At 50.5% G+C, this 15,003-nt stretch overlaps 1 protein-coding gene across 1 annotated transcript; it reads right to left on the reverse strand.

The window, feature by feature from the left end:
• Positions 1-3,203: 3,203 nt before the first annotated feature.
• ATP6V0C (ATPase H+ transporting V0 subunit c) lies at positions 3,204-14,216 on the reverse strand. Its single transcript, XM_059861656.1, has 3 exons — positions 13,957-14,216; positions 5,112-5,295; positions 3,204-4,033 (listed from the first exon to the last, which is right to left on the reverse strand). The coding sequence occupies exons 1-3, from the start codon at positions 14,030-14,032 to the stop codon at positions 3,829-3,831; spliced, it is 465 nt and encodes a 154-aa protein (XP_059717639.1). The 5' UTR covers positions 14,033-14,216; the 3' UTR covers positions 3,204-3,828.
• Positions 14,217-15,003: the final 787 nt, after the last annotated feature.

The raw sequence follows: 15,003 nt of genomic DNA on the forward strand, positions 1-15,003 counted from the left end.
TGGTTTCTCCCTGATGAATCCTGAAGAGCAAACCTGATCCTGCAGTGAGGGCAGCTTGTCCCTCAGCAAAAGGAAAATGGCAAAGACAAGCCACCAGTCCTCCAGGAGCTGCATCCTGCCCAGCTTGGGCTCTCTCAGGTCTCAGAGAGCTGTCAGGGGTCTGTAGGTACCTCGTGGGTACTGTGAGGGTGCCAAAAGCCTCAGCCCCTAAATACTATAAGGTCAGGGCAGGATTTTTCCCTGTATGCCTTTGTGTTGCGACACAAGAACCAGCTTGGCTGAAAACCACTGATACAAGTTGCAAAGCCGTTGCTCTCAGGAGCTCACTGAAGAAAAAATAGCAGCATTTATTAGCCTTAACAGGAACAAAAATGGAGAAGCATTTTGGGACAAAATCCTTTGACTGTGAAACAGAAAATTCCCACTCCAGGGCTGTGGCATCGCAAAGATGTGCTCTGGGTTTAATTTAGTCATGTGAAGAGAAAAAGATGGTTAATAGCTGTAAAACTAAGGCCAGAGGTTGCAAGCTCTGTGCATCAGAGACAAGTAACTCTCACCTGAGCACAGTGATGGTTTGGACAGTACAGCCAGCTGCAAACAGCAGAATGCCCTGCAATCAGTATCCTATGGCCAGCCCGGGAAGGAAACAAGGTTTACTGAGAGCTGTAGCCATTAGCTCTGCTGTTACTCTGTAATTGAAAACAGCCACTTGGTCTCTGGGATCAGTTTCTCATAACAAGGTCTTTATTTCCCCAAGGCTTATTTTCTTCTCCAAGTTACTATGCTTCTCTCTAAGCCAGATCTCCCCAGGAAAGCCAGTCTCTGAGCAATCATAGATAAAATGCTGGTACTGAAAAATGCTTCTCCAACAGCAGTGAAAAAAAAATTGCAGCCTTTGGAAAAAAAACAAACAAAAAACAGTGTGAAAGGGTTAACAAAGAACAAGGTCAGCAGGCTCTGTGGAGGCATTGTCTGTGCTGGCAGCTCTGGCGTCTGGTCCTGAACCTCCCCGAGCCTGAACCATCTTCAGATGGCACTGTCCCTGTGGTGCTGCTGCTGCAGAGGCCCCACTCTTCTCCGCAGGGCTGACTCACTGCAGCGCTCCCAGCCACGCATGGAGCACAAAAGCACCGCGGCTGTGCCGGCACAGCCACCCCCTTCCCCTCCTCGAAACCGAGCACCGAGTCAATCCCTGCCAGCTGGGACTGCCCTCTCATCTGCCATGCTCCTGGCAGCAAAAGAATTTCAAAAACCCCAAAGGTCCCTCACACTCTTAATGCCGCGAGTCACTTGAGAAATGTGCTGATGCAATAGTACCAGCAAAGGACTTGAAATGGGAGTTTTCAGCCGGGAGTCATCACAGAGGATTCAGAGCATCACATGTCACAGCTGAGGCACCACAGACTGTTAATTTGACTCTGGGTGTATTTGCAGGTACCTGGCACAAAGTGATCCTCCCCCAACCCATGCTCACCCCAGCTCTGTTCTTCTTGCATGGGTTTATATATTACTGACAAAGGTTTCATGTTCTAAGGCATGAAGCAAAATGCCATTGAAGGGATTTTCCCTGCACTGGTTCTGCAAATACCTATTAACTATCTCTGCATGATGTCTCCAACCTGCAAGGACCTCAGGGTCCCTTGGAACTGGGGGCCTTTCAATTGCTTATTGCTTTTGGAGATGAGAGCACTTACCTGCTCTCTTACATGCAAGACTGGCAGTAGGGTCCCCTTACAGAAGGCAGAACAGAATGTTAAGCATATTTGCAGCCCCAGACAGGGCCCTCTCCTATCCTTCCACACAATTTGACTTGCCAAATTCAATTCCTCTCAGCAGAACGGCAAGCTCGATGCAGAGCTCTCCAGAGCCTGGGTTTGGGATTCACCCCTCAGCTGCAAGCTGTCACACTGCACCAGGAAAGCCCCCTCTGCAGTCAGTGTGAGACACAATTAACCTACAGATTCCATAAACATTTATGACCCATGGGGAAAGCCTAATTCAGAGGTTTAGTCTACTTTTGCTGATGAAAGGAATAACAGAAACAATTCAGATCAGCAATTTCTCCTTCTGCTAGCCACTGCTTCAGCAGGCATGCAGGATTTTCCCTTCAGTCAGCTTACACCTTTGTACAGCCCCACCACCACCCCACAAGGCAAAGCACTGCCCAAGCAAAACCAGCCCAGCATCAGCCCACTGAGAGGTGACTGCATAGAGATCAGTGTTCTAGCAAACAGCAAAAAGTAAGCCCATTCCTTTGTTAATGATTATTGTTGACCCTAACAGGACAACCAGCTCATAGCTATAGTCTCCTGAATGCCCAGAAGGTGCACACAGTGGCACCAGGCCTGGGCTGGGCAACATCCTTGCCAGATTAGAAGCTGCAGACAGCTTCAGTGAATTCCTTATGTTGAGGCCACAGCTCTTCATGATACTTGCACCACTCACTGGAGAGGTACCTCAGTGAAACACACATGTATTTGCATTCCCAACCAGGTGAAACATCCCTTCAAATACATCAGCTTAGTCTGATGCCAAAGGCACTGCTAGTACCAGGTGTCTGAGTAGTAACATTTTGGCTTTACCACTGAAAGGACCTAACACATTTCCCATATAAGCTTGGCAGTACTCAAATCCTCAGGCCAGAGAAGGCTGCTCCAGCACTCAGCAGCTGCAGCACCAGAATCTCCCAACTCAAATGGTCCTGTGATTTAAAAGATAAAAATACAAGATCTTGACTGAAGCCATTTTGTTGATGAGACTATTGTTGAGGTACTTCAGAAGCAATTACTATTCATAGTACAGCTTCCAAGCAGCTCAGCTTCTGCAGGGCCAGCATAAGGACAGGCTGCTTGTTTCCTGACAAGGCAGCTCCTCTCCTGGTCACAGGCTGCAGCCTTCACCCTCTCCCTGGCCCTTGGCACAAGCTGCAGCTCCCTGACCCCTGGTTACAGAGCAGCACACTGAGTGGTGCCCAGATGTGAGCACAGCCTTGCATCCCTGCTCACCATGAATATGGCCCATGGCAGCAGTCAGGAACCACACTGCCACAGCCCAGGAGAAAGGGAAAGTTGTGGCAGAGCTGGCAGCATCACTCTGGCATGCTGCCCAGTCACTTCAGGAACCTGCCTGCCTCAAGAGACCTCACCCTCTTCCCAAAGGAGCAGCAACAGCTGGAAATCAGAGCCCGGGACTCATTACAGCAATGTAGTGAGGAAGTTTTATTTGGAAACATGGTAGAAGTTTGTAACCCAACACTGGGTGCACGACTGATGCCGGAGCATACGCAGTTACTATTGAAACACAGGAGTGTTTCAGACAATTGCTGTAATAAAACACAAAATTCTCATACTCCAATACCAGGACACTACAGCAATCTTTAGAATCAAAATTACATCCAAGGAATTCTCTGCACTTACAATTTACCCCACAGTGTAATATACCTATATATAAGATTAATATATATAGCATGGGAAGTTGAAAATCCTTGCTCCATAGATGTATGAACATGTCAAGTCTTTTATAAATAAACATCCAGTGAAGAGAAAAAATTACATTTCTAGTTCATATTTATACATAAAATACTAACAGCAATGGGTGGAAAATTGCACACGGGCCACCCCAAGCCATGCAGCAGGCCTGGAGCAACCCATCCAAGTTAATATTGAAGTACACACAGGACAGACGAGTCACTAACATATATTGTGCATTTACAAGAGATCAACTACCAAATTGGGACAACTGTACACATTGGAGAAACCATTTTCATTCTGGAGCTTTTTTTTTGTTAAACATAGATTTGTTACATCTCTTTACATCATACCGCAACATTTACTTCGTGGAGAGGATAAGGGCAACAATGAGGCCATAGAGCCCCAAGACTTCAGCAAAGATCAGAATGAGGATCATGCCCACGAATAACCTGGGCTGCTGTGCTGTGCCCCGGACACCTGCATCGCCCACGATGCCAATGGCAAAGCCAGCAGCCAGACCGCTGAGACCCACGCTCAAACCAGCGCCCAGCTGAAGGAAGCTCCTGTGGGACAGAGAGGGAAGAATTTCAGTGGCAAGGAACAAGACACCCAGCCTTAAGCCCCTAACTCTTTCAATAAGCCCAATGTGTCTCAAAGCAATACTTACTGACACTCCCAGCTCTGATACTTAAAAGATAGGCAGCAGTGAAGGATCTTCACCTGATGTTCATGTGTTTTTGTGCTCATAACACAAAACTGAGTTACTGGGTTCATCTGGCCACCAGCAGGCTCAGTGAGCTGTCAGAACAGCACTTACTAGCACTTGCCACAATGCCTGTCCCACAGTACTTTGCAGCCTGTTAGTAGCTGCTCATCTCCAACCTTGAGCAACCTTATATACAGCCACAGCACATTCAGGTGTCTTGCACGGCAGGAGCTGGGCAGGAATGGTCTGGTTTTCCAAGACGGAGAGAAGTCCTGTGGAGCAGTCCCTATCAGTGTCTGCTCACCGGGTAATTGCAAAGGACCATTTGTATCTGCTGTTTTAGACCATGTCCTGTTAGGCCAAGGACACTGCTCATAGGTCCAGCAACACAGATATGTGTCACACTTCAGCAGCACTGTTTAATTCCAAGAGGGCTCCATCACACCAGTTCCAGCTGTTCTCAGAAGCCAAGAACAGACTAAATTTCAGACTGCAGCTGCTAAAGGCCCAATGTATAGCTCAAGGATTGATTTACCACAGCAAAAGCAATATTAATTATTTACTTGCATCTCCCAGGCAACAGCAGATCTATTTAGACAGTTCTGGAAACACCTGTGCATCCAGGTCTAGAGTCTGGCATCATGACACAAGCTTTGCCTCCTGTGCCAGCGCTGCCTGTACATGGCTTCTTTCAAGACACAGCCCCACCACATGAGCAGTGGGACGCCCAATTGGTCTGTGACAGTCAGTACAGCCAGCTCCACTGGGGCTGAGGCATCTGCCAGGACAGCTGGAATCCAGCCCGTGCTCCTAAGCCTAACCAAGCGCATTCAGCACTGCCAGCCCTTCCAGGGGCCTTGAGCCAAAAACCACCCCCACACAGAGCATCAGTGACAGGACAGTGTGAAACAGAACTGCCAGATGCAGCAACTTACTTGAATAGCGTGATTTCAGGTGAGAGGGCATTGGCAATGAGCACTGCCACTACAAGGCCGTAGATCGCTATAATACCCGCCATGACCACAGGGATGATGGACTTCATGATCAGCTCAGGCCTCATGACAGACATGGCTGCAATGCCTGTGCCACTCTTTGCTGTTCCATATGCAGCTCCCAAGGCTGGAAGAGAAAAAAAATGCATTACACACATCCCCAAATACCATTTCTTTCACTAGGCTGCAGTTAGAACAGCTAAGTCAGCACAAGGAAGGGTTGTGCAAAACTAACAGTCACATGACAGCCAGGAATACTCCCCTAAGGGATGAGGAAGTGACCTCCCCAGAGTCCTATTCTAAAGATTAGTAAGAGGTGCTCTTCAAACACAACTGATAGCAGAACATCTTCCCAGGCCAGCTTCACAGCAGGGCACACCCCCAGCAGCCATCCATGGCCCTGCTCGGGGCCAAAACCCAAAGTCCCAAGGGGAACTCCAGTGTGTGTCCTCCCAGAGTCCACAATGCACGGCTGAACAAAGCACATCTGCCTACCCCAGCAGAATGCAGCTGAGAGCTGCACCACCTGAACTGAGTTCAGCTGCACAGATCTCCTTTGTGGGGCCTGTTCTCCCACAAAACCCATTTGCCTATGCTTTGGCCCTGGAGTTAAATTTGCCATTGCAGCTTCATCAGACACACTGAGATAGAAACCAACTTAAATATTACTGCTCCATGTCATTCATTGGGGAAAGGTTCTGGCACACGGACAGTGTGACCTCACCTACGAAGGATTCCGGTCCAAACACTTGTCAATCCAGCCACTGGAACCACAAAGAAGAGTTTGGCTTGTAGGTTATAGAGGACCACAACCACCTTACACCTAATGTTTACTCACCATCTCTGTCAACACTTGAGCATGCAGAGACCTGCACAGGATGATGGGCTTATCACCTGTACCTGAGACCTGCTTGAAGAGTCCAAAGCACGACCCCTAAGTAATGTCTGCCTTGACAACTTTGTATTAGTCTCACAGAAGGTTCCTCAAACTCCTCATTCTTTGATTCTGCAGTACTCGAAAAGACACCTTTCCTTTCAGCCTTACTGGGGAGTACTCTGGGAACTCCACAGCTTCCTACTGTATTCACCATGATCCAGAGATGACATGCATGTCAACTGCCAGCCAGGAATAAGCACCTGAAGCAGCAGAGACAGACATATGGAAGGGCAGCCAGTCTCCTTTTGACACCAAGACTGTCCTCAGAGGTCAATCCTATTTGGCAAGAAAATTTTTTTGCATCTGTTCTAAAACACTGCTGGAGTGTTCTTAAACTGTGGGCATTTAAAGTCTTTGTACTTTTTGAGGCCAAATAGTTAAGTCTGCTCCACCCACAGAAAACTAAGGTTTCTCCCAGAGAGACCTGCTTGTTCCACAAAGATCTGTCACTGCCTTACACCAGTATTAAAGCGTGAGATAGTGCACCCTGTCCTGAAGAGTTGCTGGGAGGTACCTGGAGGAGTCTGGTTACATGCTTCCCTGCTTCTCACTCAGCACGCCCATAAAGCCCATATTTGGAGTAGTCATCCTCCTGGCTTGGCACCAGAACTCCACACCATTCATACAAGCAGCGCCACTGCACTAACACAAGGTTCATTCTCAGAAGGAAGTTCAGTTTTAGTTAAAAAAACCTGGAGGGAAAGTCTCATTAACTACCAATTTGTTCTGTGCTAGCAAAGCTCTTGAACCTTGACTGGCATCAAGTGATGGAAAAGGGCTATTTTGGGCTATCCAGAACTAGAACCCAATTTAGGAAGCTTGAGCCAGGAGCAACTTCGAGCTGCAAATATAAGATGAACCCAGAAATTAGCACATGGACTTAATCAGCCATTTCAGTAATGACTCTGTTTAGGGTCTAGCCCTTCGGAAGCCTAGAAAGAAATCATTGACTTGAACTAGGAAACCTTTTTGTTGGATGAAGCACCTTCTAAGAGCTGGAACTAAGCCTGAATCCTGGTTCCACTGTCTACCCTGGGTATAGAATTTAGCAGAAACCACTTCTCCTGTCTGCAATCTTTTACCAGCCTCTCAAAAAATGCAGAGGCTTATGAGGGAAGTTCACTATTTAAAGTTGTATCAGTCATCACTTCCTCCAAGCATGAAGCTACTTGAGGGTGCTGCAATTAATGCAGTGATGGATTACAGGAGGTGATTTTGTAACCCCACTTACATTTCAGAAGGTCAGCTTGCTCAAGCTTTTGTGGAGGGGCAGTGCAGCAGGAGTTTGTCAGTTCCCAGTTACAATCCCAGAAGAGGCCAGATCTTATGCCTTGAACTTGTTTTAGATACAGTTGGAAAGAAAGCCTATGCTTACAAGTCTCCACATGACAGTCTTAGATGTCACTGGAACTCTACTGAACTCCCACTGGTAGCCATGCAGAGCTTCAGAGCTTGGCACATCTGCTCCCAAGGAAGCCTTTACCACCACCCCAACGAAGAGACATCTCCAGAACCTTACAAGGCAGCTTTACTAGTCTGGCAAGCTTACTAGCAGCTTCACTAGCCTGGCAAGTAGTCCTTGCATCTTTGACATTATCTCGGTATTACAGGCAAGGTGGCAAAGACAATACCTGCCTCCCACCATGACGCAGCCTCTAGTGGCACAGCCACTCAGTTCTGGGCTATGGACACCCTGGACAATGCTCCTGCACATCTTCACCTCTACCCTGCAGCAGCTCTGAACAACTGAAGCACATAGACTTCATATGCTACATTTGAATATCCCTGATTGACTGGAAGGATGTGTTTTCCAAAGCCTCAGTAAAAAGGGTTTGAGGAGATCTCTGAGGCAGACACTGGAAATGGGGCAAGAGCTGTACCTCTGCTACACACCAGGACTCTGGGTTTCTGTGTCAGCTCATCTGGCTCCCTCACCTCTAACACAGAGGACAAGCAAGCTCCGAACACTACCTTTATAAGAGGCAGACCTGTCAAAACATTTACCTGAGAGGTCAAAAAGCACTCCACCTATCTAGTTCACCAGAGACAGAATTCCTGCTGGTCTCTAACCAGGAATTGTGCCATTTGGAAGTTCAATGGTATTACAATAAAGAGAAGTTGCAATGCACATCACTCAAGACCACGTACTCCCAGTAATCCTGTATCAAAAGTTAACCCCCTTGTGAAATATTGATTTCAATATACTCCTTGAACTCACAGCCCAGAGCTGATTTATGTACTGCTCCTGGGGGCAAAATGCCCTCCCCTCACGGTGAGGATATGCTGCCTGGCACCTCACCATATCTGTTCCTTTAAAAGTGATAGCAGAGGGAGTGAGGCTGTTCAGCTCCAGGATCAAGTATAAACTAGACAGACACTTGCCAGATAGGCTGTAGTGTCCAAGCCTGAAGACTGGTTGTATTCTTGACACTGCCACAGCTTTCCATTGGGCTCTGCCAGCATCCTCTCTTTAGGTCAAGGGCAGTCTCAACATCAGAACCAACCTTTTCCAGCTCCAGCAGGTAACTGTGCTCAGTCAGGTCACACACCAAGAAGAGTAGCCTTGCAATTAATTAAATCAAATGCAAGTCACTCCCTTGATACAGAGAGAGGCTGTGAGGAGCCTTCCAAGTCAGGAGATCCAGTAGCACAGATCCATTTTCACACAGGCTCAGCCCAGCAACAGGCTCAGCACCAGCCACATGCACTCCAGCAGCATTTGGTCTATTCAAAGCCAGGGAAAAAGCCCATGTCCCACCACGGTGAAGCAGATTCCCACACTGCACGTGAGAGATTTCCAGAGCACTAACATGCAGAACTTGCCTGCATGAGAAGTGAGCTAGTAATAAAAGTCAGCTTTCCAAGTAGGATACCACTGGTTAGCATCACAGCAAGCATGAAGGACCATTTGGGATGAGCACTTACATCTGAAGCCTTTTAAAACTATTCATTATCAAATGGACTGCCCTCTGCAGTAGGCAGGCTTCCCTGGGAGCAGACAGGCACCAATTCACCAACATCTATTCATCCCTGAGCAGACTGTTCTTAAAAGGCTGGAGAAATGTTAGAGGTGACATCCAGGTGAAGTACAGTCCTTGCTTTGCCATTGCAGAAGCCCGGACACTTCAAAGAAACAGGCTGCTTCCCCCAGGCCGGCCCTGGCCCCTCCCACCCCACCACATTCAACAGCGCCACCTCAGGTTACGGTAATGGATACTTCTGGAAAACGCCTGCTGCTCTGCCCAGGTGCATCTGCCCACAACAGACAAGGTTCCTTCGGGGAACTGTACTGGAGCCTATGCAAATTCCCATCACACTGGCTGAAGCCTGTTCCCCAATGAAAACCCAAGGAGTCAACAGTGAAGCTGCTCTGCAGGAAGCTGTAAGCTCTGAACCCTTGAGTAAGTTACCTGTTTTAGGATTAGGGGTAACTTTTTGTTCTTCCATAATGTAATGAAAGGCTGCTAGCAATGTCAGTCCACTGCATTATCAAAAATTCTCCAAGACTGGCAGGCCTTTTAGTCTTGGGTCAGTCTCAGAGCTTAAAAACCCACAAGCTCCTTTAGACATTGCTGTAATTGCAACAGTTCAAGGAAAATAAAGGATCTGCCAGTCAACTGTCCAAGAGCTGCTTCAACTGGCACTCTGGATTGTCTGACACAGCACACAGAGCTCTTCAATTTTTTTAAGTCTGGTAAAGCAGTTATGCCATGGAGCACAGGCTTGTCCTTCTGCAAGCAGCAAAGTCCATCCAGACACTTGTTATATATCTTTATCATCAAAGAGGCTCTCCCACAACACCTTAAAGATGACCCATTTCACAAACCAGGTGACCAGTGTATTCCAGGTACTGACTGGCAGAGCAGTGTGTTACACCACCTAGCAAGACCCCTTCCTAACCAGCAGGTCTCAGCAGAGCTTAGAACACTCAGCAGCACCCACAGCTGTGCTGCCCCATTGCTGTGGCACGGGACAGCCCATGTCCCCTGCCTGCACCCAGCAGACACTCCTGTGGCCACAGCAGCCTGACCCAAAGCCTCAAGGAAGTGAGTCCAGCCAGTTATGCCTCGCTGGAGAAGCACACACTGCTGTAAACCATTGCTTGAAGGAGTACCCAACAGCCTGGTCAGGCTGGGATGTTGTTCACTCTGCAACATCTGTGTGCAACCAGTTGGGCTCTGGAGATGGAAGAGGCCAGTTCTAGGAAGGAAAAAAGCTGACCAAGAGGTCCTGAGGCAGCTGTCATTCATGTCCACTGCTGCTCCCAGTGTTCCCCCCACAGGGAAAGCACCCACAGGCTGTGCAGTGACTCCAGGGTGACACAGGGATCCATCAGGAAGCCACAGTACAAACTGCAGCATAACTGCCTAAGCCATGTTCTGCAGAGCCAATGGTTTATAACGATGATCCATCTCATTCTGAGATGTTCCCAAGACTGGCATTTACTGAGAGGAAACGATGCCCTTGTTGAGACGCCTTCCCTCATTCTCAAGCTGTAGAAACATCACCTACCTTACTTCTGTTATGGCACTTAGGTCTTAGCCACCACTGCTTTACCTGCTGTAAAGGAGAAAAGCTTAAGCTAATCTCTACTGCAGACAGTCTAATAGCTCGCACACCTGCCCACATCACAAACACCCTCATCTGGAGCAGAAAATTACCTTGAGCTGCACTCCACCATTTCATTTCTACCTGCAAGCAGCTCTGCTGTTCCACCTCCCCACCCCTCAGACAGTATTTTGGGAAGCACAGGTGCCATTTGCCTTTGAGGATGCGAGCTGTTTATAGTCACGATGCCTTCCAGATTCAGACTGTGCAGGGCTGTCAGCTGCACCACGCTACATGTTCTGAGCCAGCTATTTCACCATGGAGGTCCCTTAAAAGCCAACCAACTGGTATGAGATCTAAAGCCCTAGTTTAAAACAAAAGTACTATTTCATTGCAGCAAAAATTAGAAGACACGGGGACTAATTTAACACTGGTGGCTAAAGTCCTCTTCATGAAGAATCTTCCAGCTGCTTGGCAGTGCAGCAGGTATTGAAGGCACTGAATGCCCAGCTGGAGTTCAGGCCTAAGGACAACTCCTCTCACTATGGAGGGCACAGTGGGCACAGAGCACCAGCACACAGAACCAGACAGCTCCGCCCAGCACCATACTTGTCCATTCTGGTGTGCTCAAATCAGATGAAAAAGCTACAATAATTTAATCACTCGACAGCACCTGACCCACCACATTTCACACATGGGAAAGAAGGAACTGCAGCAATGAGAAGAAGTTGTAATCTGCAAATAACCAGACAGGCTCAAAGATGGCCAAGGTCACAGCAGCCTGCTCTTGTCTCTTGCTGACCAGAACAAGTTCTGCTATCTATTTACCATCAGCAAGCGGTGCTCGCATAGCGCGTAGGACTGCTCCAAGTCGCTTGTTTTCACATCAAACTAGCCTGGACAGTAGAGAACCTGAACATGTTTACTAGAAACATGTCTTGGAACTACAAGCTCCACAAGAATGTGATCTTTAGATATAGCATGAGTCAGACATGATTCACTGCACTAATTAACACAGATCCAGGACAATTTTAGAGTTTTAACTGCTTGTCCAGATTTAGCTTCTTACTTCAAAATCAAGGGTTTTTTTAACAACTACCATCAGAACATGCTGTGATGCAACATGCCTGTTACAAAAGCTACATAACACTACAAGTTTTAGTTTATCCTCTGTTGACACCTCTACCATATTGCCTTAAAAATACAAACTGCTTCACTGAACAGCCACATGTAAGAAACAATTTCGCATCAGCACTATCTATAACCTGTTGTCCAGCACCTGAACATATCACTGGCCCTGGCAAGAGTACCAGCACGGCTCAGACCTGCTGGTATTACAACATCACTGAGGTCAGGAAAGACCTCTGCGCTCACCGAATCCAGGACTACTTGACACATTCTGCATCAAGGACCTCTCACAAACCAGCTGCAACACAACAGATACCAAACCTTCATCAATACAGCTTATGCACTGACTTTGCATTCCCCTACTCAAATCTTCCCCTTGCAATCCCACAGCAGCATGCTGTCATGCTGCAGCTTCTAGGAAAGGCTTCTCTGCTAGCTGAGACACGCCAGCACCACTCCAAATTCCTGCTAAAGCGCTGACTCAAGTCTGCATCCCTCACTGATGTTTCAGCTGAAGCACACTCCCACGTCATAAATGTGGCATCTAAAGCCATACAGCCATGTTCTTTTGCTTCCAAAATCCATTCTGCAAGAGGAAATCAGCAACTCCTTCCTTGGAAGGAAAGCTCACTATTTAGGACCATTTTGCAAAATGCAGTGAACCACTGACTATTTTTTCCCAACAAGTAACCAGGTCTTAGTTTCTTCCTCCATTATCTTCAGTAGCTAAGAGGCAGGTAGGTCAGCAGTCCCAACTCTGGCTCCTACATCATTTCAACCATTGAGTTTTCAGGAAAATTTTTACCTGTCAAGCGTGAGTTCAACATCTGAAATCCAAGGTAGCAGGCCAGTGACCGTCCTCAGCACGGACATCTGCATCCCACCGCCAGGTACAAGCTAAGCAACACTGAACACCTAACCAAGCTTTTGTTTCATCAAAAATTAAAGTCACGAGCATGGCTGGTGTGCAACCAGTCCACGGTGCCCACACCAGCATGGCTAGACAGCTTCCTCTCGAGCACTAATTTTAATGCACTGTCCACTTGGCTCTTTGCATGATTTCATCTGCCACATGCATTAATCAAGAGCAGCTTCCCAAAATCCATCCTGCAGACCCAGCCACCATCTCAGAGGCCGTATTAACAATGAGATCCCAAGCACCTCAACAGCACTTACACAGCTTGAGCTACAACCAATACAGGACTAGAAGGGAGCCAAAGACCAGCAAGTATGTTCATGTCTGTGGAGACTTGGGCTAAGCCTTCAGAAGGGAAAGCCAAATTGGTTCCTAATTGCTTTATTCCCCATCACAGTGACACCTGTCTTTGGGAAAAAAACAGCTGAATCCTTCCCCATGTTAGATCCCAAAGGGAACAGCAGGTCTGCACCCGTCAGAGACCAGCAAACGCTGTGCAGGAACAGCAGCCACCTTCTGTAGGTTTAACAAGGCTCTGAGAGACGATGCATTAAAGAATGGTCTTTCTGGTGTAAACCAGCATTTATGGTCGCTACATCTGTGCTCCTTCAGTGGAGAAAGCAGTGCCGCAGGATGACCCAATTTACACCGCACTGAGCTCGCTGCCTGGAGCCGCAGAGGGAGGGCCATGGAGCAGGGCTTCCCCCGTGGCCCGGCATCCCCGTTCCACGGGGTAGCTCAGGAGCCCGTCCATTGCCTGCAATGGCATTAACGTCTCTAAGGCGGCCTGCTCGCCAAACAAGCACAAATTCATGTTTAATCCCGTTAAAAACCGGTCCTGCGTTATCCGGGGAATGGTTTAGGCACCACGTCCGATTCACTGTGGAAGAAGCGCCGCCGCCGGGGAGGCCAGGGCAGGCAGAGCCGCCCCGCGGGGCCACGGGGGAGCCCCGGCCCGCGGCTGCCCGGAGGAAGGGGGGGGGGAACGGCCCGGGCGGCGCCGCCGCAGTCACGTGGCCTCGGGGGCTCCGGCGGCGGTGACGTCACCGGCACGGACCCTCCGCTGCCCCCGAGAGCCCGGATGGAGCGGGGGAGGGGGTGGGGCGCCCCCAAGCCCGAAGGATACCAGCCCCTGCCGCCGAGGGCGCTCCGCCGGGGCAGGGGAGAGACGGGCAAAAAAAGAAGCCGCTTCCCCCACACCGTGCTCCCCCTCCTCCCCACCCTCTCCCCGGCCCCTCCCGTTGCCGGTCGGTGCTCACCGCTGAAGACCATGGCGGCCGAAGCGCCCATCACGGCGAAGAAGGAGGCGTACTCGGGGCTGGCGCCGGAGGACATGGCTGCGCGAGTCGGGCCGAGCCGAGGCGCCACTAGAGTCGGAGCGCGAGAGGGCGGGGGAAAGGCGGAAAGCTCCGCCGCGGCGCCGGTCCTCGGCGGGCAGTGCTCGGCCACAAAATGGCGGGGGAGCGGGCGGGGCAGAGGGAGCCGGGGTGGGGGCGCAGGGCGGGCGGCGGCGGCGGCGGGGCCCGGGGCGCGGAAGCTCCGTCCCGGCAGGAGTGGCGGCGGCGGCGCGCTGCACCCTAAATAAGGCCTCCGCAGGACAAAATGGCGGCGGCCCGCCCGTCACGTGATCTCTCCCACGGCCCCCGCCGGCCCCGCCCCCGGCGCACACCACGCGCGCGGCAGGGGGGACGCCCGCTCGCGCGCTCCTCACTCCTCCTCACCGCGCCCCGATCCCGGTTCTGCGGCGCGGCCGCCGGTGAGGTCAGCTGCATCTGGGCTCCTCCGCCTGCCCCCAGGTCGCAGCGGCGGCACTTGGCTGCGGTGGCAGCCCGACTCTGATGCCCTCCCCTCGTTCCCCCCTCCGTACCGCCCGTTTGAGCCCGTCCCGCCCGACGGCCGAGGTCCGCTGAGCGTGATTCAGCTCTCATTAGCATAAGGGGCGTGTCCCGTCGCGGCCCCGCCCAGGCGGCGGCGGCCTTGCCCCGGGCCCGTGGCGCTCGGGTCGTGTCCGTGTGTCTCGTGCCCCTTTCCTGTCCCCCTGTCCTGTCTGCGCGTCGTGTCCCTGCAGCACCGCCCGGGCCGTGCCCCGTTACCTGACCCCAGGGCGCGGCTCCTGCCGCGTGTCCCCGTGTCCGTGTGCCGTGTTCGGTGCCGCATCCCCCGCGGTGCATCCCGTCGCCAGGTGCCGTGTTCCCCGTGCCGTGTCCCGTCTTCCATGTGCCGTGACCCCGGTGCCGTGCCCTCCCTGACACATCCTGTGTGCCAGGGCCCCCTGGCCTGTGCCTTTCCTGCGTGCTGTGCCCCCT

The sequence above is a fragment of the Haemorhous mexicanus genome, chromosome 17, assembly GCF_027477595.1.
Source record: "Haemorhous mexicanus isolate bHaeMex1 chromosome 17, bHaeMex1.pri, whole genome shotgun sequence".
NCBI classification, from domain to species: domain Eukaryota; kingdom Metazoa; phylum Chordata; class Aves; order Passeriformes; family Fringillidae; genus Haemorhous; species Haemorhous mexicanus.